General features: G+C 35.0%; 1 protein-coding gene across 1 annotated transcript in view; it reads left to right on the forward strand.

Annotated features, from left to right (window-relative positions):
• Positions 1–1,124: 1,124 nt before the first annotated feature.
• tkv (serine/threonine receptor kinase thickveins) overlaps positions 1,125–24,100 on the forward strand; it is a 31,308-nt gene continuing 8,332 nt past the window's right edge. The window contains exons 1-7 of the mRNA XM_071583348.1: positions 1,125–1,209; positions 6,456–6,649; positions 8,153–8,370; positions 17,553–17,688; positions 17,790–17,982; positions 22,228–22,525; positions 23,281–23,602. Coding sequence (XP_071439449.1) covers positions 1,125–1,209; positions 6,456–6,649; positions 8,153–8,370; positions 17,553–17,688; positions 17,790–17,982; positions 22,228–22,525; positions 23,281–23,602 — 1,446 coding nt within the window. The remainder of the gene's footprint in view (positions 1,210–6,455; positions 6,650–8,152; positions 8,371–17,552; positions 17,689–17,789; positions 17,983–22,227; positions 22,526–23,280; positions 23,603–24,100) is intronic.

Here is a 24,100-nt window from a genome sequence, read left to right on the forward strand (position 1 = left end):
ACCATTAGATATATATACAGGTATAGTGTATGTGCAATAGATGAACTTCTACAGAGTGAGGAGAGGCGATGACTGGCATTTTATTTTTTATGCAATCATTTCTTTCAAATCTTTTATGTCCATAATTCAATAAATTTGGGTGAAAAATCTCTGAAATATTAATATTGTCTCTGAAATAACAAGGTCAAATATTTTTCATGAGCATGACAATCTTTTATAATTCATTCAGTGTGTTAAGTACTTCATCATTTTAAAATTACTTCGTGGATGTTAATAATAGAAATGCAATAGACCTCTTCAAGAATAAGCAAGCATTAAATATATGCCTGGAAAAATAAAAGGCAATATCAGTAACAGTATGTAAGAAATATTCATCTGTTGAATATAGAGTTTATATGATAACCACCAGTGCATCGCTGATTTGAATTCGGCAAAGCTTATCATTATTGCAGTTAATACTAGATCATTAAATATTTTAATTCCCATCTTTGAACAGAATTTTTGAGACTTACAGAAGCCACATAGATTTACTGAAAGATTTTTTCTTGTGCTGTGATGATGGGTTTTACATCCGGTACTTAATGCTTGGAGGTTTTTGTTTACATGCAAGAGAATTTTTTAAATATGCATAGTATAAATGCCACAATTTTACGTATTACAAGTGGTCCGCAGTGTGCCAAAAGAGACGAGTTATTATTCTAACAGATTTTTCTATGGAGCATGAATGCTGATATAATGATTATTATCCACAAATACTCGCAAGAATATTTATAATACTTTTGAGCGGAATAAATTTATTGTTTTATAAATTGCATTTATTTTTCCGCCGAAATGTATAAAATTTAAATTGTAATTCCATCTAAAAAGTATATTAGCTGAATTTAAACGAATCAAATTCCCGCCTCAAAATTCTGTATTGGTGCCAGCGGCGGTTTGAGAACAGAAAATTCAATTAAAAACCAATTTTTGAGTGGCAAAATTGGATGAACACAGAAACTCTTCCAAGACAATTAATTTGTCTCACTATCACATATGAAATTCCGATTTTGAACTTCTACAGAAGTTCTCGTGAAGTCCATTTATCGTTGGTGGCGTTGGCGGATGTGTTGGAAACCTAAGTAAAAATGGCGGTGTTGGGTCGCCGTCTGTTGATGTTTAGGAATGGCTGTTTAGCTGGAATAACAATACTCTTAGCGGAATTTGATCACGGTGAGTAATCATATTAATGGTCGTAAAGTAATACAATTTCTTTTGCGTAAACATTCGAGGCTATCAATTCCAATGGTGTTATTTACGTAATTTACATTTTTAATAAGCCTTGTTTACAATTCCAAAATTGAAGCATTCGTTCATATCTACCTGTTAATTTATGAGTGTCAATTATTCATTAATGTGTTAAGTTACCGTAGCGTTCTGTTCTGTCTGTAGATGTATGCGCAATGATTTGTGTTGAATTCGTACGAATGCTGTCCACTTATACACTTGACATTACGATGTTTTTGTTACTCAAGCACAGTTTCTCAGAACTAGCATTTGCATCTAATTGGTTAATTTTTTTAACTTTAAAATGGTCTTTCAGTGGTAAATGCTGTAGTTTCTCACGCGAATAAGATCGCTTAGTGTAAAGGTTGGTTTTAATTAATATCACCGCTGTGCAATGTTTGTAATGGTATTCGTTGTTTTTAAATATCTAGTAGCGTGCATTTTGAAAGTCAGTTTTAAATATTTCTCTAATGCAATAGCTGTTTGTATCTTATTCGAATGAATTTGCCTCTACCCTAAGAAATAAGGCGATAGTAGATAAAAGTATCTAACTACGTTGGTAGTTGACCATTACATGGCGTGTTAAACATGCATTTCTTCAAAACTCCAAGAAGAAACCATTAGTCATACGTTTGAAAATTCTGTGTAGGAACGATGGTAGTAAATCCCAAGTGCTCATAGAACCAACCAATGGACATCTTGTAATGTTTCAAGTAAATTACAGTAGTGTGCATGTGGTTTACTTTCAGGTATTTTTTAAATATTTTCTCGAATCTATTCATATCGCCCATTTGAATCAGGAGTTCTCTGCCCGCTAAACAGGTCATCCGTGTGTGAGAGAGAGAGGAGAAGATTAATGGAATGATTTAATTAGAATCTTATAGCCCGTGGAGAACCTCAAGTGTTTTTATTTCATATGTTTGTTCAGCCGATTCTTTAGGATTAGTGAGGAATGGTTGATTTTTTGGATCATCAGCATAATGATACTACTATTTAAATAACCATGCTCGTTTTCATCATCATGTGCAGTCGATGTTCAACTCATAATTACATACTCGTCGATGAAAAAAAATTTCTGTTCCTGTGTTGTCTTCTTCAGAATTTTTAATCAGCAATTAATGTAAATTTTGAAAAGTGGCAATGCACTTCGTGAATGTATTAGTCCATCCATGTCGTCATTGGTGAACTAGCATAACATTTTTGCTCTGATAATAGGTTTCTAGCTACCCTGGTAGGTTAGTCACCTCTTAAAATTGAATAATAGAAAAGGCAAATCTGACAGTTATGACGAAGTTATTGACCTCTTCTGAAAGGAGGCATTCTTGTACCCATAGATTATGGTGTAATAAACATTCAGGATTCACATCGTCATCCTGTGGATTGCTAGGTGAGAATATTTTCTCAGTGCTAGTGATGCCCCTGACAGTTGGTGAGGTTTTTGTATCTGGAGTGGTGAATGAGGGTATTTTTTTAGTGTTGGAGATGGTTTGAATTAACTGCAGGTTCTATGACCACAATAGAAATATTTAATTTTCATTTGATGAGTTTTTGCTAATCATTGTCATTAAAAGATCACAGGGAAGGTTTGGTTTCTGGAATTTTATCAGTTGCTCTCAATTAGATCATCAAGTAAATGGTGATTTCAATATTATTCTTTATACGTCTATATGGCACCAAAATTCCTTGAATTAATGGGTAATCTCAAGTCTCAGAGTATGTAATAAATAAGGGATTAATTAATCTTAATATAATTTATAATCATTGATTTAAAAGTTTTATGCTTAACAAAACGAAATTTCTGCTATGCACTTAATTTAGCATAGAGCTACATTCTTAGCCATTCTTGTTCATCCCATTCGCCAGTAACCCAATGGCACTTCAGTCACCTATTTCATTCATCAATCAGGTTAGCTCCTTCATTTTTGTGTCCTGAACTTGGTGTAGGAACTGTGCCCTCAACTAAATTCATTGTTTCAAGCTTAATAACTCTGGAATAGCTGGTGTAAATTGGAAGGTGCCAGATTCTGCAATTCCTGGCACTAAAAAATTGCAACTGCTGAAATCTATTATCACTGGCTGGTAAAGTCCTAGAAATATTTAGGGGTGATCACTATTAAGGAATGACAGTGAACAGGAAGTTAAAGGAGTGTATTCAACAATTAAAATTTTGTTCCAGTGAATGTTGTCAAAGGCTTTGTCTAAGTCCACAAAATGTGCTTTTATTTTTATGGGTGCTGTTTTGGTTTTCATAGTGATTATCTTCAATTGTTTCTTCTATCCTTTGACTAATTATCCCTATTATTTTGAATGACAGTGGAATAATACTCAAAGGCATTCTCACTGGTTAGTAGTCATTTCCTGTGGAATTTCAATCATTGCATTTTTCTCAAGGTCCCGTGGCCATCTTCAACTAATGTAATTTTTCTGGATTCACCTCTGAAAGACTTGATAATTTACCTTGACTGCAGTCTGCTTTGTTTTCCCCCTCGTTTGTCGTCTGTCACATTCACCAATCATAGCAGTACTTTTTCCAGCATGTGCATGATGCATAGCTTCATTACAGTGTAATTCAACATGTTCAGTATTATGTTACAATTCCAATCTCATGAGCAAGTTATTAAAATTTGATTGAATTTGAGTCTACTAGTAGAAAGGAATTTAAACTGTTAAAGAAAAAATTTGTGTCATCCTCAAAGAGAATTTCAGGAGAGAGGGATGTACTTGAAGGCAGATCATTGATATGCCTTAAGTATAGTAGTGGTCCTAGAGTTGATCTCTTAGGTACCTCACATTTTTCAATTTATTGTTAACCTTATCAAATGATTTACTCGGATGCATGAACAATCATGCAATGTAATTATTAATATCCAAAGCAGCCCATTTATTTCTTGTAAATGAGAAGGAAGTATGAATGATAGAATTATTGGTAGCTGAATTGGTGGTTATTGTGGTATTCATGATTTTTTAAAAAAATAATTTGCCGCTAAAGAAACACCTCCGGTATTTTTCTAAAAGTATGAGGATAGAGAAATAGACGTTTAGCTTTGAATGTTTCCCCTTTTATAAATGGAGGTTTGAATTTTTTCTATTTTAGAATTTGCAGGAAAATTACTTCAATTTAGGGCAACATTAGATATTTCAGTCAATTTTTTTGCAATAAGCCTGCTGCAACTTTGTGTAACAGCAATGTGAATACCATTAACACTAAATGAGTGTTAATATTTTAGATAAGTGCTGATAAATATTAATTTAGTGGTGATAAATAATCCTTGGAGTTTCACTTTGGGTGATAGGTTTTTAATTCACATGGGATGATTATTTTAGAGGGAGTACTCATATTGGACAATTGATTAAGAAAACTAACATTAGAAAGTACTATAGCTAAGTAGTTGTTGAATACATTGGAGATTTTTTGAAGATCTAATACTCTTGTACCATTACAATGTACATTGGGTGTTTAATTGCTGCAGTATTATTTTTGTCCAATCTAATCGTACTTTGCAACATTCCAAATTGTGTTATGTTTCTAATGTGATTGAGTTATTACAGAGTCATTATACAATTTTTTGCATGAATAATGAGTTCTCAGAGTTGTAAAGTAATTTTTTTAGTACGTTTTTAACTCTGGAACATTTGAGTCATTGCACTGTTTGTATAATGCTCATTTTCTGCTGCAAAAATTTAGCTATTTCTCTTGTTAGCTCAGGGCTATAATGTAAATTTGCTTTCAAAATTATTGACGGGAAATTTTTAATGGGAACTGCAACATTATGAAAACAGGATATTTTATCCATCAAGCTGTTCACTTAGATCAAGATCTGTGCCTTTAAAGACATCCTCCCACTTTTCTTTTGATGTTAAAATATTTCAATAAATTCAGTGCCTGACTTTTTCTGTTGGACACCATTGTACAATAATGGTAAAAGGATTAATTTTTGATCATAAAGCCCTGTACAAATTATGTCAGTGGCCTGCTCATTAGAGTATGTCTCGATGAAGAATTGGTCAATACATGAGTTAATCCTTTTTGGGTCATATTATGAGGGATGGGAGCAGTAATTACATCACTTTTGTTAATTGAATTTTTTCAAAGTCTGTAATGGAACCTCAAATTACTACTGCTTTATTTTCCTTTATTAGTTATAAGTGGGTCGCGGTATTCCAGGTTTAGAGCGATGCGCTACTGACCTGAGGTCCAGGGTTCAATTCCCAGACAAGCCTCTCTGTGCACCCTCAGCTCCACGCAAGCTCTATGAGTTTTTGGGTACCATATCTTCCTGGGAAACCATAACCAGGACAGGGAAAGGAACTGGCCCCCATACCCTGATGTGTGAATTTTACATTCCGTTGGGCTTAGTACTGGGTGAACTGTACCATCACCTGCCAAACGGACCTTCGGGTTGATTACTGTGTTATTGTTGTAGGAATGTCTAATTTTTCTATAAATATGTCTTCAAGTCCTTTTGGAGGTGTGTTGAATTATTCCTCTCAGTATTAACATAATGAAGACATGCCTACTACACACAGCTCAACATTTTTCATTCTTATTCAAGGAATGAGTAAAATATTTTCATTTGCACTTATTTTATTCCTAACCAAAATGGCAGCTGCTACATTTTTGAAGTTAGATCTGCAATAATGACCAACTACTTTGATGCTACCATGAGGCAATGTTTGCTTGCTACTGCTTTTAATCAATATTGGATAAACATATAGCATCAATATTTTCATCTAGAGTATTTGGTGTTGCTTTCATACCAAACACGATATTGGTGTGGAGTTCAATGAGAAAGGTAAATTAAATGGAGGGGATAACAAATGAAGAAGTGTTAGGCACGGTGGGCGGTGAGAAAGGATTGTTGGAAGATATCCAAAGAAGGCAGGGTAGGTGAATGCAGAGCATTTTGATTGGAGATGGGATGTTGAAGGCCGTAATGGAAGTGAAAACTTAATGAAAGTGTGAGGTTTATTGGTGTATTGATGTAGAAATTATTTCCATTGTTCTCTTGTGATTTGGTGTTGCTTAGTGCTATTGTGCCAGTGTGCTCTTGATAATACTTTTAAAAATTCATTTCCAATAACTGATTAGGATTAGTTTAATAATAATAATTAAAGGTGCTTATCTTACATGTAGATGATAAGAAGTGTTTCATCTCTGTTCCTAATGGCTTCATTACTACATTTATGTATAGCAATGGGGGTTCAAGGTGTCACATGTTACTGTGATGGGCATTGCCCAGACAATGTAGTGAATGGAACATGTACGGCAAAACCTGGCAGCCATTGCTTCAGTGCTGTGGAAGAAGCTTACAATCCTGAAAGTGGTGCTTGGGAACCTGAAAGAACATATGGATGTTTACCACCAGAAGAAACTGGTCTAATGCAGGTATTTAAATAGTTTCATTGTGATTAAATTTTAAGATAGATATTATCATAAAATAAACTATTGATATCTTTTGGGTTTAGGGACTCATCTTCCTTCAGGTGTCATTTATTCTAAACTAGCATCTATTGATTTGACTTGTTGGCTAATCTCATTTTATCCCTCAAATTGAGTATTGGGGAAATATCTCGTATTCCTGATGTACTAATAGTTATGTCTAGTTCCATGTGTATTAAGTAATGGTTATGTTGTTATGTCAAATCAAAGTAATTATGAATGGCTATGAAAGTTGCTGTCCATTTAGAACTTTAAAAAAAGTATTCCCATGTACTTGCTTTTCTATGGATCCTATGTCAAAAAATCCCCAAGTTTTGAGTTTAGCATCAATGGCAGCAGTGAAACCAAATTGATTGTTGCCTTATCTCCCATTTCCCATGGCTCTTCCTTGTCTTGAAGCCCTCCACCAATCACTCCTAGTCACCCAAAAAGTCTTGCGGTGAATGACCCCCTCATTCTCCTTGGGGTATTCAACCTGGGAGAAATCCTCTGGCTGAGTATTCACCCTCAAAATCTACTTCTCCAGCCACAGGGTGAGACATTAAAAGTAGTCAACTCAGCATCTGTTCCCTGTAAGCCACTTATAAATTTTTATGCATAGACATTTTCCATCAAGAAAAAATTTGATGCACCATCTTAATTGCCGAATTGAATCACATGCAGCATAGAGGAACTAGATTTGTAAAATATTGTTATGATAAACAAATATTAGAGCAACTAGGCTGGGAATCATGGCTGTAGTCTAGGTGAAATTACAGATAAAATCTCCTGCATGAATTGGAAGGACATCTCTTTAGCAGTGATGTTGAAAGTGTATAATTTCCCCCATCGTACTACGGTAGGAGAGATCGTGTCAGTAAAATTAGTGTGATTACGGGTAGAACAGATAGATTTTAGATGTCATCTTTTCCACGAACGATAAGGGATCAGAATAACATTGTCTGACTATGGTAGTGTCAAAATTAGTCTGGTGTGTATTCGCCCCCTGCTACACACCCTAGCGGTGGCTTTCAGGGTACTAAAATAACTAATGAATGTTCATCCTTCTCATGGAGTCATGCATATATACTTATTGCATAACTTGACTGCTTAGCTACCATAAGTACTCACAGAATTTTCATTTGTTTGGATATCTGTCAATAATAGACTGAATACTGGTAGCATTTTGTTCATGTTGTGATTGTTGAGACCTTGAGGAGCATTGTTGAACTGCTATGGAGTTCGAATTGAGCTGTGAGTCCGTATTCATTAACTGTACATTCATAATGGTAGGTCAATGTGTAATTGTAAGATATTGTCTCTACTGTGTAATAAAATGTCACATTTTCTGAGAAAAATGGTGCCGTAATGCAGTTCTTAAGGAAATTGGTGTAACTTTAAGTGAGACTGAGTGAAATACCATTTTCCATTGTTCAATACTAACTTTGTGCATATTTTTCTATATTGCAGTGCAAAGCTAATGTGGTGCCCCATCGAAAACCAAAGTCAATTCTCTGTTGCAATGATAGCAATCTATGTAATAAATACTTGGTGCCTGAGTATGAGGTTAGAACACCATCTCCTGACAATATGCTCACTGAAGACGGTGTGCACCATGCAGCTTTAATGATTTCTTTCACTGTGTGCCTTTTCATTCTCCTGGTGTTGGTGTCTATGACATATTTAAGGTTGGTAAAACTTTTAGTTATTAGTTTTTAGTATTAACTGCTGCATTACCTGCTGATGCATGCATGCATTATATTAATAGGATGATATCAATTCATGATCATCTTGAAATTGCACGAATAGAAGGTGTTATTTAAGAGTAAAAAAAGTGAAAAAGCTAAGAACATTAAAAAATCAAAGAGATGTTATGCTAACTTTTTATTTATTTTTTTTTGGTGGTATAAGCCTCAAGCCTTGCCAGCAGAACTCTCTTCATCCATTACTCTGTCAAAACCATACATCTCATCACTACTTCCACATTTGCTAGAAATGCAGTATTTCTTAAAACTTCAAACTGTAAAGTTCTTTTTTTTAATTCCATTAGGTAATAATCCATTGACATGTCTACTTGGGCATCTTAATTCTCCTTATTAGTGTTTTTTTCATTAATGGAACTTTCTAACCTGTCTGGTTATAATTTTCTTATGAGACATGGAGGGGCAATTAACACAAAAATAAAGTGGCTGAAGCTTAGAAGTCATACCGCTTGAATTGATTAATTATTCAAGTCTTAACTTAGTTCCTAAATGCACTTATCCAGCCTAAAACAATATCATTGCCCATTCAACCCTTGTCTCGTGAACTGCCCACACTCCTTACTGGGAAGTTGTCACTTTTAGGGAGTGTTTTCAGTTTAAATATTAAATAATATGGATGAGTCTTTCCATTTGTAATTAATTTTTGCACCAATGCATTGTTAAGTATCATTGATTCTCCATACCTGCAGTGCACCTAACTGTCGTTGTCCAGTATCAGTGACTGTTGTCTTTGGCCCTTTCAAAGTAAACCTGAATCTGTGATGAGCATTCCCAATCAGCCTTAATGAATAGGAATATGTGTTTCTCATGTCTCTGCTGGTGCTGAACTCATACAAGATTTTATTCTTGTGCCTCATGCAAGGACTGCAGGACAGTTGAAGTGAAACTTTGTGTCAATGCCCCTGAAACTTTCCTTTCCCTTGACTTGTGTCATTTTCTTCGGGTCCCTAGAGATTTTGTACCCTTCCAAATTCAAAATATACCACAATTTATGGAAATTCATGAGAAGTAATGTGGTGCTGGCTTACTCCTTATTTATGGTATTTAGCAAATGATAAGTGATACTGTGGTCATATAGTATTTGTTTCTAAGTCAATGGTTTAAGGTTGATGAAAACATGAAAAAATGATGTACACAGTGCCCATTGAGAAGACTCAGCCCAACAATAGATTATGATAAGTGTGTCAGGTGTTGCTGTAATCATTGGAAATAGTGTTTTGAGCACCTCTTCCTGCTCCTCTTCTCTCATGTTGTGGAAGGTAGACTTCCCAGTGGGTGTCAAGCATGCATACTTAAACTCAAATCCTCCTGTTTAAGAAATATCCCCAAAATTTCAGTATGTCAAGTTAAATATATCATTTAAATTGGTGTAAATATTATTGAAAGCATTTTTATCACCTATGTCACACTTTTTATCTGTTAAAAAAGGTATTTTTATAATGTTTAGCCCTATAATAATGGAGTTGTATTTGAGTTAGGTTAGATTATATTACATAGAGATATTTGGGGACTCGCAAACAATCAGATGTGTTCCATTGTTCATAGAAGGTGCAAAAATTATTAATTCACAAAGATATTTTTGGGGCTCAGTTTTGGATTGGCAATGAAAGCATCAATGAAATAATGAGGAGTTGCCAAAAATGGCACTTATTTGATGAATTGATGAGGAATGACCCATGTTTTGTATATCTTCTTGGTGTGAGTCCCTGTGGCTGAATTACACCCTTTCAGGAAACTGAGATTGATTGAGTGATGGAAGGATTAGTCTATGCTAGTCTCTTATTCACCTTAACCCAACTGTTTCCTCTCAACCATACTGCGGACTACCCTCTCAGTAAATGGACTGAAGGTTAAATTCATATTTGAGGGTGGTGATTTCCTTGTACCAAGCCCTAGAGTGTGTGAAATTCACTTCAGGCTAAAGGAGATACTTCCATTCCCTGTGCTGATTGTGGTTTCCCAGGAAGATATGGCACCTGAAAAATCACACAGCTTGGTTTGAGCTGGGCCTGTCCAGAGTCACTCATATTTGAACCTGGCCTGTACTCTGGGCAGTAGCCAAATGCTCATTGCCCAACTGGTCACCTCGCCCCTTCCGCTCCCCGAGAGCTGACACATCAACACCCTTGAAATGCTGTCCCTCTATCCTCACTGGCACATTAACGTGCTGGAAATTCAAGATGTGTTCACAATTATTTTGATACTTATGTGGGCTCTGAATTCACTCCTTTAGATGGTCTCCCCAAGATATTTTCTTAGAAATAGTGAATGATATATATTTATTCTTTCTGATTGAATGATGGCATTTTTTTATATTCCTGAAAAAGAAACAAGTGATACTACTCAGATTTAGTCAAAATGGAGGAATTCAATTGCTCATCTCACTCATACAGAGCAATCCTTCAGTGCTGTAGGAGATTCAATAATAAGTTGTGGAGTAGTTTGCCAAAAAAATAATATGCCTTAAATGAATATGTAGTACCTGATTGACAAATCTGAATTTGTTCCTTTGAAAGGCAAAAATTTCATTTTTTAGAATGAATTGGAAACTGAAAAATTTTAGAGGAGAGAAGATAGAATGGGGATTTGAGAATGGTGGAAGTTAGTGCATGTGACTTCACATGGACTGAACTGAATCGGCACTTGGCCGTTTGCACCTAAGCTCTTCAGCCTTTCACCTCTGTGAAGTATCCTCCACACAGGTCTGATTCAAGCCTTAAAGAAGCCAAATCTTGCTTGAAAATATGTTTCACCTGGTGCTGAATTGATTTTCATTTTTTTTCAAGTGATGCTATTTTGAAAACACAAATTAAAGAGTCATCTCAAATTCCTTTTTTAAAAATTTCCTCAGGCTTAGCATAATTTTCTGTCTTGCATTGGATCCATTTTCAGCGGTTTTTTTGCTTGTAACTGGAGAGGAAGTGTTATCTGACTTTTCTCAAAAAAAATTAGTTACCAGTCATGAAGTCACAACACAGACATTGAATAAATGAAAAACTCCAATAGCCGTAAACAGTTAACTTGGAGTTTTTCATTTATTCAATACTACTAGCCGTAGGAGCTCAATTCTATGAATACAACACGGATAGATTGAGAACATACCTTTTTTTAAAAAATGTAGATTATGATTTGTGAAATAGTTTTGAATGAGGCACTTGGCCAAATTGGATACATCATATTAATCTCTCCTCCCTGGCATTATGAACGGCTGATGCTCATTCTTACTCAATCACGACGTATTTACTAAGTTCTGATCATGAAATGATGGCTGTCATAAGTTTATAAATCGAACATGAGTAATATGGAGAACACTTTTTGAAAACATATTTTACCCAGCTTATGCAATTGAGTAAACTGACAGGAAATGCTTTTGAATATGTTTTAATGATTTACATGGAAAAACCTGATGAAGCATGCCATCCGATTCTCCAGGATACCCTTTGATTACATGCCTACATAAATTTCATGATATGTGGCTGAATATATTGACAATTATTAATTGATAGTTATGAGTTGTCACAATGCCCAATGAAGCAGATTATTTTGGAAAGTGAGTCTTATTGCAACCCAGTTATGACTTTATCTCAACAATGTTCCGGAATGCTCATCTCCAGTTTTACATGCCATGACTAAAATAACATTAGTATGGTGACATAACATGATATCAATAACACAATATGAAAGCAATAACAATGTCATTTTGGTGTTTGACAGAAACAATCATTTTTCTTATCCCTGGTATTTGCTCAAATTAATAACCAATTAACCTTGAGTACTTTGTGACTAACTGATTGTATTCATTATGTTCGACTTCCACCACATCACCCCTGAAGATACTCAATTTGTTGAGTACTTAGAATTGGCTATTCATTGTTCAGAGTTATCAAAATATAATTCTAAAGCAACAGGATGTTCTAAATAATTCATAACCCTCTCTGAAAAGACAGATTAATAAATTGAGATCCCATAACCTTAATTATCATTAAGAATTAAACTTAACTTGTCACCATGCATTCAATGCAAATTTGTTGTATAAAAGCTTTCATCTAATTATGGGAATGCAACAACATATGAAACCGCTCCAATGCGTTGAATTGGATCTGTTATGTATCGTTATTATTTCATCATAGCATCGCATACAAATCAATTTGTAAAGATATTGGATGCCGTTTGGGAGAAATCATGTAGAGTAAAGCCTCCCTAATGCTGATTATGAGAGGCCAGATGTTGTCCAGATTAAGCAAAATCTGGATTAGCTGGGGATATGAGGCTAATAACCCCATGGAATACTTTTCAACAATATCTCTCTGCTTACTTTATTGCTAACAACTTGAAATGAATTTATATAGTAAACAGGAAACTTAAATTGTAAAAACATCTTATGCAAAGTTGAAAAAATCCTAATTAAATTAAATAAATCCCAGAATGTCGGTAGAAATTAGCTTAGTTGTTCTTAAGTAACTTCAATCAACATAATATGCTATTAGCTAAGTCATCAATAATGTGGCTGTATTTATTTTTACTTACATTAAGTTAATTGATCATGTTTTTGGTTAATAAATGTCTGTTTAACTTCAGATGTGCTAGTTGTCTTCTGCATATTTTAAGGATCTGTCAATTCTGTTCTCCATTGAAATTGAAATTCCCCCCCATTGAAATAACATACCTACATTATCATTTACACATCTTGCTGAAATATTGAAGGATGTTACAGCTGACAATTCCGCTATGTGACAACATGATCGTTTATGGCATTGAATTCTGCTATATTTTATTGAAGGTAGCAGCATTCACATACAAATCGGATTGGCCGAATTAACGGCTGTTGATAAATCAATAACACTCTAAATGTTTGTTGTCATTCTCATGACCATTACCGTAGAAATAAATTCACACAATTTCATGAAATGATGAGTTCAAATAATACATATTGTGACACCCGAGTTCATGTAAATATTATTCATCGATGCATTTCCAGCTCTAGATGACTTTTATTAAAATTTAAAAGTTGTTAGTTGCAAAACTGTTGTCATTTTCCATGGAAAAAATTTTATGCAACTTGAAGTGTGTTACATTAAAAATAAGGATGATAAATTGCATGGTATAAAATGATTAAAGAGTAAATGGAAAGGAAAATTAACCATCACTATCAGAAAAATTTCCACATATTTCAACCATTCTTGTAAAAGATTTAATTTTTGTGGTAAACATGCATACAGACTTTCTACATTACATCATTGGCATATGATATAATAGGCTGCTGAGATGTATGGGACGATGAGGGAAATGTTTTGAAAAAACTGCTTGCTCTTTTGGAGATGCTTATAAGTTAAGCCACATCCAAACTGGTTGGGCATTAGTGCTCATGACTTTAGGTGCCCAAAAGTACCTAGTGAGAATAGTGAGAAGGCAGCTTGAGTTTGGACACCCTCTGTAGTAGTGCTGTCATCTATGTAGCTAAGACTAAGGAGTGAACAGATGATTTACAAGTACATTTATACGAGGTCTGTTCAAAAAGTATCGCGACTTTTGTGGTTTTTCAAAAATTATTTATTTATTCATGAATATTTTTCCAATATCTATTTTGTCCCCTTCAAATTAATCCCCATTAGATATTATAACTTGTGCCAACGTTTTTTTTCCAATCCTCAAAGCACTTCAAAAAATCTTTTTTGTGATCTTGTTGAGCTCCTCCTTCAATGCAGTCTTTTATCTCGTCAATGGTACCATAGCGTCGTCCTTTCATGGGCCTCTTCTGTTTCGGGGGCAAGAAAAAGTCGCTGGGGCCAGATCCGGGGAATACATTGGCTGCGGCATCATTAATGTGTTGTTTTTGGCCAAAAATGCATGCACAAGTAACGATTTGTGAGCAGGGATGTTGTCATGGGGCAAAAGCCAATTTTTGTTCTTCCACTGATCTGGGTTTGTGGCGGATTGCTTCGCACAAATTGTGCATAACTTGCAGGTAATAATCCTTATTACCTGCAAGTTAATTATGTTCTACCCTGTGGCAAGAACTCATCATGAGCTAAACTTTCAGATTCGACCGAACTTGGCGCACTTTTTTTTGGGTCTTGGCTCGTGCTGCAGCTTCCATTGGGATGTTTGAGCTTTATTTTCCACCTCATAACCATAAACTCATGATTCATCACCAGTTATGACCCTGTGGAGCAAATTTCATCAGCTGTGAACCTCAGGAGTCGAACACCTCATTAGCAATGTTAATGCATTGCTATTTTTGTTTAGGTCCTCAGCAACTTCTCTAATGGTGATTCGACAATTGGCCAATACTATTTTCTTCACTTCATCAATGTTTTTGTCTGTCGTTGACTTGCTCAGGCATCCGGCATACTCTTCGTTGTTTACATCTTCTCGGGCCTCTGAGAACATTTTGTACCACCGATAAACGTTGCTTCGGTCCAACATAGCTTCTCCATAAGCCACAGTCAACATTCTAAATGCATCTGTTCACTTAATTTTGTTTTTCACACAAAATTTAGTATAGATTCTTTGATCCATTTCGGAGAAGGCAAAAATCAAAGTCAAGCCAAAACACGTCCAAGCAAAACAGCTGTCATCAATTAACTGGACATTCAAAATGGCCAAACTTTTTGGCATAAGTGGGAAACATAAATACCAACATAGCACCACAAAAAATCAAATTCAAATATACGTAACCCGTGAAATTTTAAAATTCACGATACTTTTGAGCAGACCTCGTAGTATATATTTTTGGACAATTGAGATTGAGATAGCTTGTGCATGACGTCATTTTTTTTCAAAATTCTAAGTTCACTTTACCGCTCATTTGGTGATGCTTCCCTAAGGTTTTCCATTTCTTTCACTTAATTTAGTTTCTCAGGGTAATTGTTAGGACTAGATTCATATTTATTGTTTTATCCTATTCTGTTGTATTTTACTCCTGGGTAGTTTTTCTCCCATTAATTGTTTTAAGATGTTTTGTGTCATGTGCAATTTATTTATAGTTAGGCGTATTTTTATAGCTATAGGATTAATATTTTTTTAGTTTAACTCTGAATGAATTAACTTTTTACTTAACAATTAGTTTTTGTCAGCACTTTTTAATCTATTGGGTTTTCTTCAATGTAGTGAAATGGCAACTCACTTTCCCAGGGTTTTTGAAACAATCTACGACTACTCAGTTTCATGAGTGTAGAGTTATACTTTTACTAAGGTCATTACTAAATGCATGCACTCTCCAAGCACAACATTATGCTTGAAGGTTATTTTCTTTTGTGTTTAGATACCGAAATAAGACTTGAGAAGCATGCTAATGAGGCATTGATACTATCACAGTGGTATCCCGGAAAAATGAGGCAATTAAGAGTAAACATAAAAATTTAAAAAGATAATGTTTTTCCACATGAAATTAAGCACAAACCTAGAAATAGGTATTTACCTCTATACTTCAAACTATCTGTTTTCATTAACTTGATATTATAAAGTTATTACCAGAATTAAAGCTGCATCCATGTGAAAGGCTCTGTATTTTTGTTGCCAACCTTTCCCACCCAAAGCACGGCCTTCTCCCTGCTCATGGTATTCTAGTCCTTTGTTTTTTCAGCTCTGCCCGAGTAATAATGAGTGTACCCTCTCAAAGAAATAACCAATGTTATTGTGACCTATATATATAATGCCCTCTCGCCATGGCAATTATAATGGCACTATCAGTTATTTTTTCTTTTGTTAATATTTTTAAACCTGGATCATCTTCAGTAGAATAAATAAAGTGCTCGATGTTTTTAAGTCTTTAAAGGATAATTTTTTGACAGGCTGCAGATTCCGAATCATCTTGAGATTTAAATCCTGTGAAGTGGAAATTAGCCCTCTTCTTAGACAACCATTTTGCCCGGCATTTGAAATAGTGGATTGTCTTGGCTCCTTCCAAGAATCAGCCCAGTTTAAGCACATAGGCATCACATAATATTTTTTTACGCTAATTGTTGTTCTCTGTTCCCTTCTGTCTTCAATATTATTATAACTTGAATCTAGCCCTTCTATAAATTCATTCAAAAATTTTTGCCTGTACAACCTCATGCAAATAATAATTCCTCCTTGTTCTCGGGCTGAAATGGCAAAGTTGTATTTGAGGGCAAAGCAAAGCACATAATCTTACTGTCCACACTGTGCAAATTGTCAATGTCTGGATAGGAAAGGGCATTGTATGTTTATCTATACCAAATTATATGAATTAGCATTTTGCCTGTCCTATAAGATGCGCTTTTTTACTCCAAAATGTGCCGAGGGAATGGCGTGCGCCAAGGGCATAGGGGTATGACTTAGTCCTCTTGAGTCGCAAGCCAATTTGCCAAGAAAAAGACCATGAAGTTCCCACATCAGACATAGAAAATAGTTGTCTTTATTGAAAATTTTGATCATACCACTGTTTTGAGACAGTAGTAAGCAACCGAGTTTTAATATTTCATTGAAAGAACTACCTAAAAAAAAGTCCCAAATAAATCATAAATACATGCCATGTAGTGCATTTAATTACATCTCACACGTGGTTCTGCTGTGAAACGTAATACACCTTGGTCTAACTGATGTTGCCTCTCTTTTTATGCAAGCATACAATGTAACTCTCCCAATAAACTAGGAGTCCACAGGCAATCAACCGTAAATTCTTTTCCTAATTTGGCCCTGGAGCTCATTTTCTACTATATCTTAAGTTTCAAACAGTCTTCTGTTCAGGTTTGCTCTGCCATTGAAATAAATATTTTCTTTCTCTGAAATTGAATTTTCACCAGTTGTTCCCCTCTTCTGTTGCTGGTTTAGGTTTTCTGCATTATACTGTATCTCCAGTTCATTGAGAATTACTCTGAGGGTCTGCATTGACAGCTCTGAGGCAGCATCTAAACAGTCACTAATGAAAAAATGTAAAATATGATTTGATTTTTTGTTTAGTGTTGTGTTACCAGCAATATGTTGCTCCTGCAGTGCAGCCTTAATGTTCATTACTAGTTTGTATATACTATAAAAGTGCTCTTTTATCCTGGCAATGCATGTTTTTTAAGTGTGATTTCCTGTTTTTAAATTCTTTCATGGTTTGAGAAAGTTTTAATAGCATTAACCTCTTCATTTCATAGGATTCGGAAGCGTGAAGATCGCAGAAGGACTTTTATTGCGGAATCTGCCAATAAGGATACTTACCTCAGTAGCAGTGGCACATTACAGGAATTGATTGAACAAAGTTCGGGCTCTGGATCTGGCCTTCCTCTGTTGGCATGTATCAGTTATTTTAAACGACTTAGTTATTATCTGTAAGAGATCTGTGGGGGTTTGATATCTATTTTTCATTGTATTATTCTTTTAAATATTTTTAGGTTCAGAGAACCATTGCGAAGCAAATCCAAATGGAGAAATCTGTTGGGAAGGGTCGTTATGGTGAGGTTTTACTGGCAAGATGGCGAGGTGAAAAAGTGGCTGTCAAAGTTTTCTCTACAACAGAAGAAGCCAGTTGGTTTCGAGAAACTGAGATTTATCAGACAGTGTTAATGAGGCATGAAAATATTTTAGGTAAGTTTGAACCATGTTTCCTATAATTATCAATATTTAATTATGAAATGCTTTTTGCTCATTATGTGATAAGTAGCCAAATAAATATAATAATGGATTAGTTAAAGTGGTTAACTGGTTTGAGTATGTGTAATCTCCAATTCTTCTGTATAGCTATGTATAAGAATGCATAATACTTGGTGAAAAATGGGAAGAGAGGAGAAACAGGATGGTTAAATGCTGAAGAGATTGCTCTTTTGCTCGAGGAGTTGAATAATAGGTCTCATGCAAGAGTGCTGTTAATTCCCGGAAGAAACAGATTTCCATGGCTCCCTCATCTGTAACTTTTTGCTGTAAATTCTCCTCCACACGCACTCCTTTTCTTCTGCCTTTCTTGTCTTTCCTATCTTGACCTTCTATAGCCCCTCCTTACCTCCTTAGCTTTGCATGCCCTTGTGCCGACCTCTGGTGAATTTACATACTAAATTATAAAATAGACTTATCATCGATAAACAGTCTCTAGTGTTTGATAGTTTGTATCAGTATATGTTAATTCCAGTATCAGAAATTATATTTAATGCAGTCTTCCATTAGTATTACATGAAATTGATGCATTGGGCATTGCCTGTAATAATTTAATTGTTCATATTTTTCCATACTTGATTCTTTTTTGGAGCTAGACATGACTCTTGAAGAAGGTGGGGTGCGCATATGCTTTTATTTCATTGGGGTTCAGTTTGCAGCTTGTCATTTAATATGTGTGTACTACATTGATAATGTTAGCCATGAAAAAGTGATAAATTGAGGATAGAATTCCATCATCAGAATGTATGAAACTTTCCCATTATTCATTTTAGATTACTAATAGTTAATGGCTTATATGGTGTACTTACTTTTTAGTGAATGATAATTTCTCTAGTGTACCCATTAAACTTGGCTGAAGTAATCAAATGTTCTTAGTTGTATGAAGATTACTCAAAAATTTATTCATGGGGTTAGGTTCATTCTTGAAAATCAAAAAAATGCTTTCAGGCTTATTTCAGCTAAAAGTAAATTTTCTTTCTTTCCGATATATTTCTTTAGAACTGCAATAATAATAATAGGGAAGTTAATGTAGACTTGCAATAATGTTCCTCTTCTTTGCGGGTGGGGCAAATTATCAACAAAATGTAAATGTTTGCCAGGGCAACGTCATTTGGTCCTTTAAAGCTATCATATGTTACATTATAACATTTGGGATGACTTCAACTGCCTCAACCAAACAGATATAACAGCAATGGGTTGTTGAATGATTAAAGGGGTTGAAACTTGCTTTATCGCATCAAAACTACTCTAAATCAAATGTAATAATATTTCTTCACACAATTTGGAAGTTGGACAAGTGTTTCGTCCAATCGAATGGTGAAGTAGCTCAGATTCTCATGTGTTGCATTTTTCTCCATTACTTGGGAATGTAAATTTTATTTTGCTTGACAAGGGGGAAAAGAAACGTTTCCATTTGAGGACAAAATAAAAATTCTGGAGCAAGTTGATTCTCACAATGGAATCTGTATTGATCTGGTGAAACATGAAGATTGCAGGCTTCTATATTGAATGTAGAGTGAAAATCACGATTTGATTCTGAAACATTAAAACCAGTGTGGGTATTGGTCATGAAAGGGAAAATATGTGAAGAATTCCAAGCATGAAGAATTACTGAAAAAGCGGTTTTTAATTGATAGATCGTTAAATATCCCCGTGAATGGTGTCATGATAGAAAAAGTATTTCATATTCCCACAATGTAGGGAATCAAAAGAGTTCAAAGCATCCGATGGTTAGTTGGACAGGTTTAAAGAAGAGGCAAGAAAAGAATAGGCTTAGTGCATACATAGTTCTCAATTCTATCAACCCTTGGATATTTTAGTCTCTCTGTTATTTGAATGCTTATTAATGGGGTTTGTGAGGTATACAAGTTTAAAGAGTACTATCTAGTTCGGTATTCATATTTTTTTTTACAGTGGAACCTCATAATAGAAGCATGATCGGTTCAACAACCTTTCTCGTAAAATGAAACACTCGTTTAGTGAATAATTTTTTCCCATATAAAGTGGTGTAAAATGCAATAAGGCATTCCATGCCAAAAAAAGTAAATTTGGTGCAAGGTTTATTCAATGAAAATTATATTGACATTATTTAGGATTGTGTGTTCACATTCACCTTTTCTTATATCGTGGGAAGAGACCACCTGGAATGCGAATTTGATTCTTAGAATACATAAAGGAATCGAAATAATTAATTTATTATTTATATTATATTCATAATTCATTTTAACTAGAAACTTGTTAAGAGACGTGTGTTTATAATGGCTTTTCAAGTTTTTTTGAAAATGCAACACAGAATTATCATAGCGTAAATTTTTAGATCGTATTAGGGTGATGCTTCTCAATGTACGATGCAAGAGAGAATTATAGTCTTCATCTCTTTTTCTGTCATGGGATGTACCACGCTGGAATAAGAATAAGATTTGTAGGGAAAAAATCAAATTAAAATAATTAGTTTCTTATTTTTGACATATACCTAATTCTTTTTTACTGGAAAACTCAAGATACCCTTGTTTTTGCCGGCTGCTCAAAATGTTTCAAAAATCAGACTCACCATTATCATCATATAAATTCGTAGCTTGCGTAACAGCTGCCATATTAGGTTGATGCCTCTAAATGTACGATGGTAGTTTCTTATACTTTCAGCATTTCTCTTATTGTGCTAGATGATTGTTGCTTTGCTGTTACCTCTTCTCAGTCAAATTCTCCTCCACAACTTCTTCCTGTCAAACACATTGCAACTTCATAAGCTCTTCAAGAGTCAGCTTGTCCTTGTTCTTGAGGATAGTAGAAATCATTTATGTCGGTGATTGTATGTGCATGATAGATCAGTAAACCTAATTCTCCCTTTTGAATGATTTCACTTTTCATTTCTACAGTTTATTTTTATTCTCTTTTGGCTCTCTTTCTGCAGCTTTTTCTTTGGGGCTACACTATGATGCTAATGGAACTTGTGCCAAACACAAACGTAAACAGTCATCAGGGTCTCCCGCTCCTAGTCACTTGTTGTGTGAAAATTCGCTTGCTAAGCAAGTTATTCTTGGGTACACTACTTTTGCTCCTTATTTGAAATACTCACTTTCCAAGGTGCACTTTAGGTGAGGTTCCTCTGTATTTATTAAAGATTGATTAAAATTTTCTCCAATTATAACCCAATTGAGTATTATTATTGTCCATGGTACTCAAATCATTCCCTCATCTGTTCGTATTATTTTGTGTCAAGTAGAACTGGTTAACATCCATAGGCCATAATCTCTCTTCATAGCAAAACATTTTGCATGAATTGGGGATGCCCTTAATAATTAGATGTATGTAAAGAATAAATATTGTGAAGGTGGTTATGATTGCTATTTTTGTGTTCTACTACTGCATGTAGTGTTGTGTAGAGGGCATTCCTGGTGCAGTGCACTGCCTCAAATGGTCTTTTTAAGGTTTTAACCACGTGGTGATGAACACGAATAAGCTTCTCACATTCCATGTTTCTCTTCGTGTAACATCCTCTCTCTGTTTCTTAATGTTTCTCATTTTTCCTGTCCCTTAAAAGGTAATAAGTTATCTCAACATTTACATACTATACTGCCAATTCTGCTGCACATTTATTCATTCATTAATTAAAGGCTACCTTTGATAAGTCATTACTTGCAAGAATTTTTGGCATGATGTGGTGGAATTCGAACAAATAGTAGCACTTTTCCTACAGATATTTATTTAATCCATGATGGGTTTTGATGTACTACATTTTTGAGTGAATTCATCATCTGAGTTCATCATTTCCTGATGATGATGTAGTACATAGAAACTGGTCTTGGGTTAAATAAATATCTCGTGGAGTAGTGCTACTATAGTTGTCATTATCTTGTTCCTGCAACTAGGAATTTTCTGCTATTCTTATCAGTTTATAACAGTTGCCTGCACCCATTATTGCCTTAATATCATCCAAATATCTCAACCTTTGTTGTCCTCTTTCCTTCTTTTCTAACACTTTTCCTTCCTTTATTTCACTAATCTCTCATAATAGTTGCTAAAAATTTAACTTTCCTTTCCTCCATAAACTTATTTCACTTATCATATTAAACAAGTATAATAAGGCTTTAAAATCTTTAGTTCTAAATGTTTATGCTCTTTGGTGTTTATTTTCATGCTTGTAAACGTGAAGCATTTCTAATAGTGAATCTCTATGTTTAGGTTTCATAGCAGCTGACATCAAGGGCACCGGTTCATGGACTCAAATGCTCCTAATCACGGATTACCACGAGTATGGTTCTCTTCATGACTATCTTACAAAGCACACGGTGGACCCCTCTGCAGCTTTTACGCTGGCATCTTCAGCTGTAGCTGGTTTGACACATCTTCACACTGAAATATTTGGAACTCGGGGGAAACCTGCCATCTCTCATAGAGATATCAAGAGTAAAAACATATTGGTGAAATCAAATGGTCAGTGTGCCATTGCTGACTTTGGTTTGGCTGTAAGATATATAAGGTATGCATCAATTTTGATTAAGTAAATGTATGCAAGTGTTTATCTTTCTGTAGTTATGTTTATTTCAGTTCAAAGAATTATGGGAGATGCCACAAAAGTAAATTTTAATGGAGTCATCCACTAATATGCATTTAAATGCTGAATTTTCAACGTGTAAAAATCATTCACCTTTTACACTCTGAAAATTCTGCATTGAAATGCATGTTGGTGAATGACTACATTAAAAGTTACTGTTTTAGCATCTCCCTTAGTTCTTTGAATTTGTCTATGATAAACTCCTTTGTTTAAAATGTTGTCTTCAACCTCGGGGTCTATGGCACTACGCGCATGACTGCTACTGCCTGTGACATTTTGTGTATGGTATTTCATCATAACACCTTGTTCCTATTGAAGTCCCAAAGTTTTGAAGTGTAAGAGGATGCCTCGGTAACTTAAATGGCTAAAGCACTCGGATGGACTCTGAGGCATCCACGTTTGAATCCCGGTCATGGCGAATGATTGTTACAATTTAACAATTCTGCATTTATTTAGCTAAATAACTTAATCCAACGTGGTGCTTCATATGATGCATAGCCTGTCCCTTCAACTGTGAAATTAAAGATAGGCAACTGCTATAATGTATTGGAAGAATTATTTTATTGAAAAAGCATGCAATTGATTTCTGTTTGCAAGTTACCTCTTTTTTTTGGGTGCACAGTGGGAAGTATTGTTTTAAAAGTGAATTATATCTCATACCATGCTTTTCCTCCTCTTAGTGAGAGCAATGAGATAGACATTGCACCTAACACACGTGTTGGGACCAGGCGTTACATGGCGCCAGAGGTACTTGATGAAACATTAAACAAGAGCACATTTGAGTCTTTCAAAATGGCCGATATGTATTCATTTGGACTCGTGTTGTGGGAGATAGCCAGTCGAACAGTGGTGAATGATGAAAAAATGGGCTTGATGGACGAGCCCTACAGGCCACCCTACTCTAACAATGTTCCCAGTGACCCCTCCTTTGAAGATATGCACGAGGTCGTCTGCATCAAGAGGATACGACCTCACGTTCCAGCACATTGGCAGCAAGATGAGGTGAGTGTTTTTAACTCTCTTTCCTGAGGAACTATATCTCATGTTTTTCATTCCGTGTAAAATGAAATCCAGTTGTTACCTAACTCACTAAACTGCAGCTTTAGATATTCTGCAGGTCTTTTCCTGTCTCCAAAAAATTATTTATTTTCTCTGTTAGTAGAATGTAACTTTGTAGCAAATTTTATCTTGACTCACCTATCAACAGCCCTACTGCAGTCGATGACCTATGATTAAATAATAATTGGTTATGGAAGGAAGGCAGCTGCATGAATTAATTACAATAATTCAAAACCTTTTTATCAAATCAGCAAATTCGTCTAAGAGCATTATTTCATGTGGACTCAAGTTGAGTGTGCATGTGAATTATAGACTGAAGAGATGCAAGCAAGGAGTCCTTGGTGTTTGAAAGACGTTGAAATGACATCTTTCCCTGTCATTTGTAAAAACAATAAGAATTCCTTGATGACTCATAATATTTTCATGTCTTGGTTCAATGGA

This window comes from Hetaerina americana, unplaced genomic scaffold (assembly GCF_022747635.1).
Source record: "Hetaerina americana unplaced genomic scaffold, ioHetAmer1.1.p SCAF_130, whole genome shotgun sequence".
NCBI classification, from domain to species: Eukaryota; Metazoa; Arthropoda; class Insecta; order Odonata; family Calopterygidae; genus Hetaerina; species Hetaerina americana.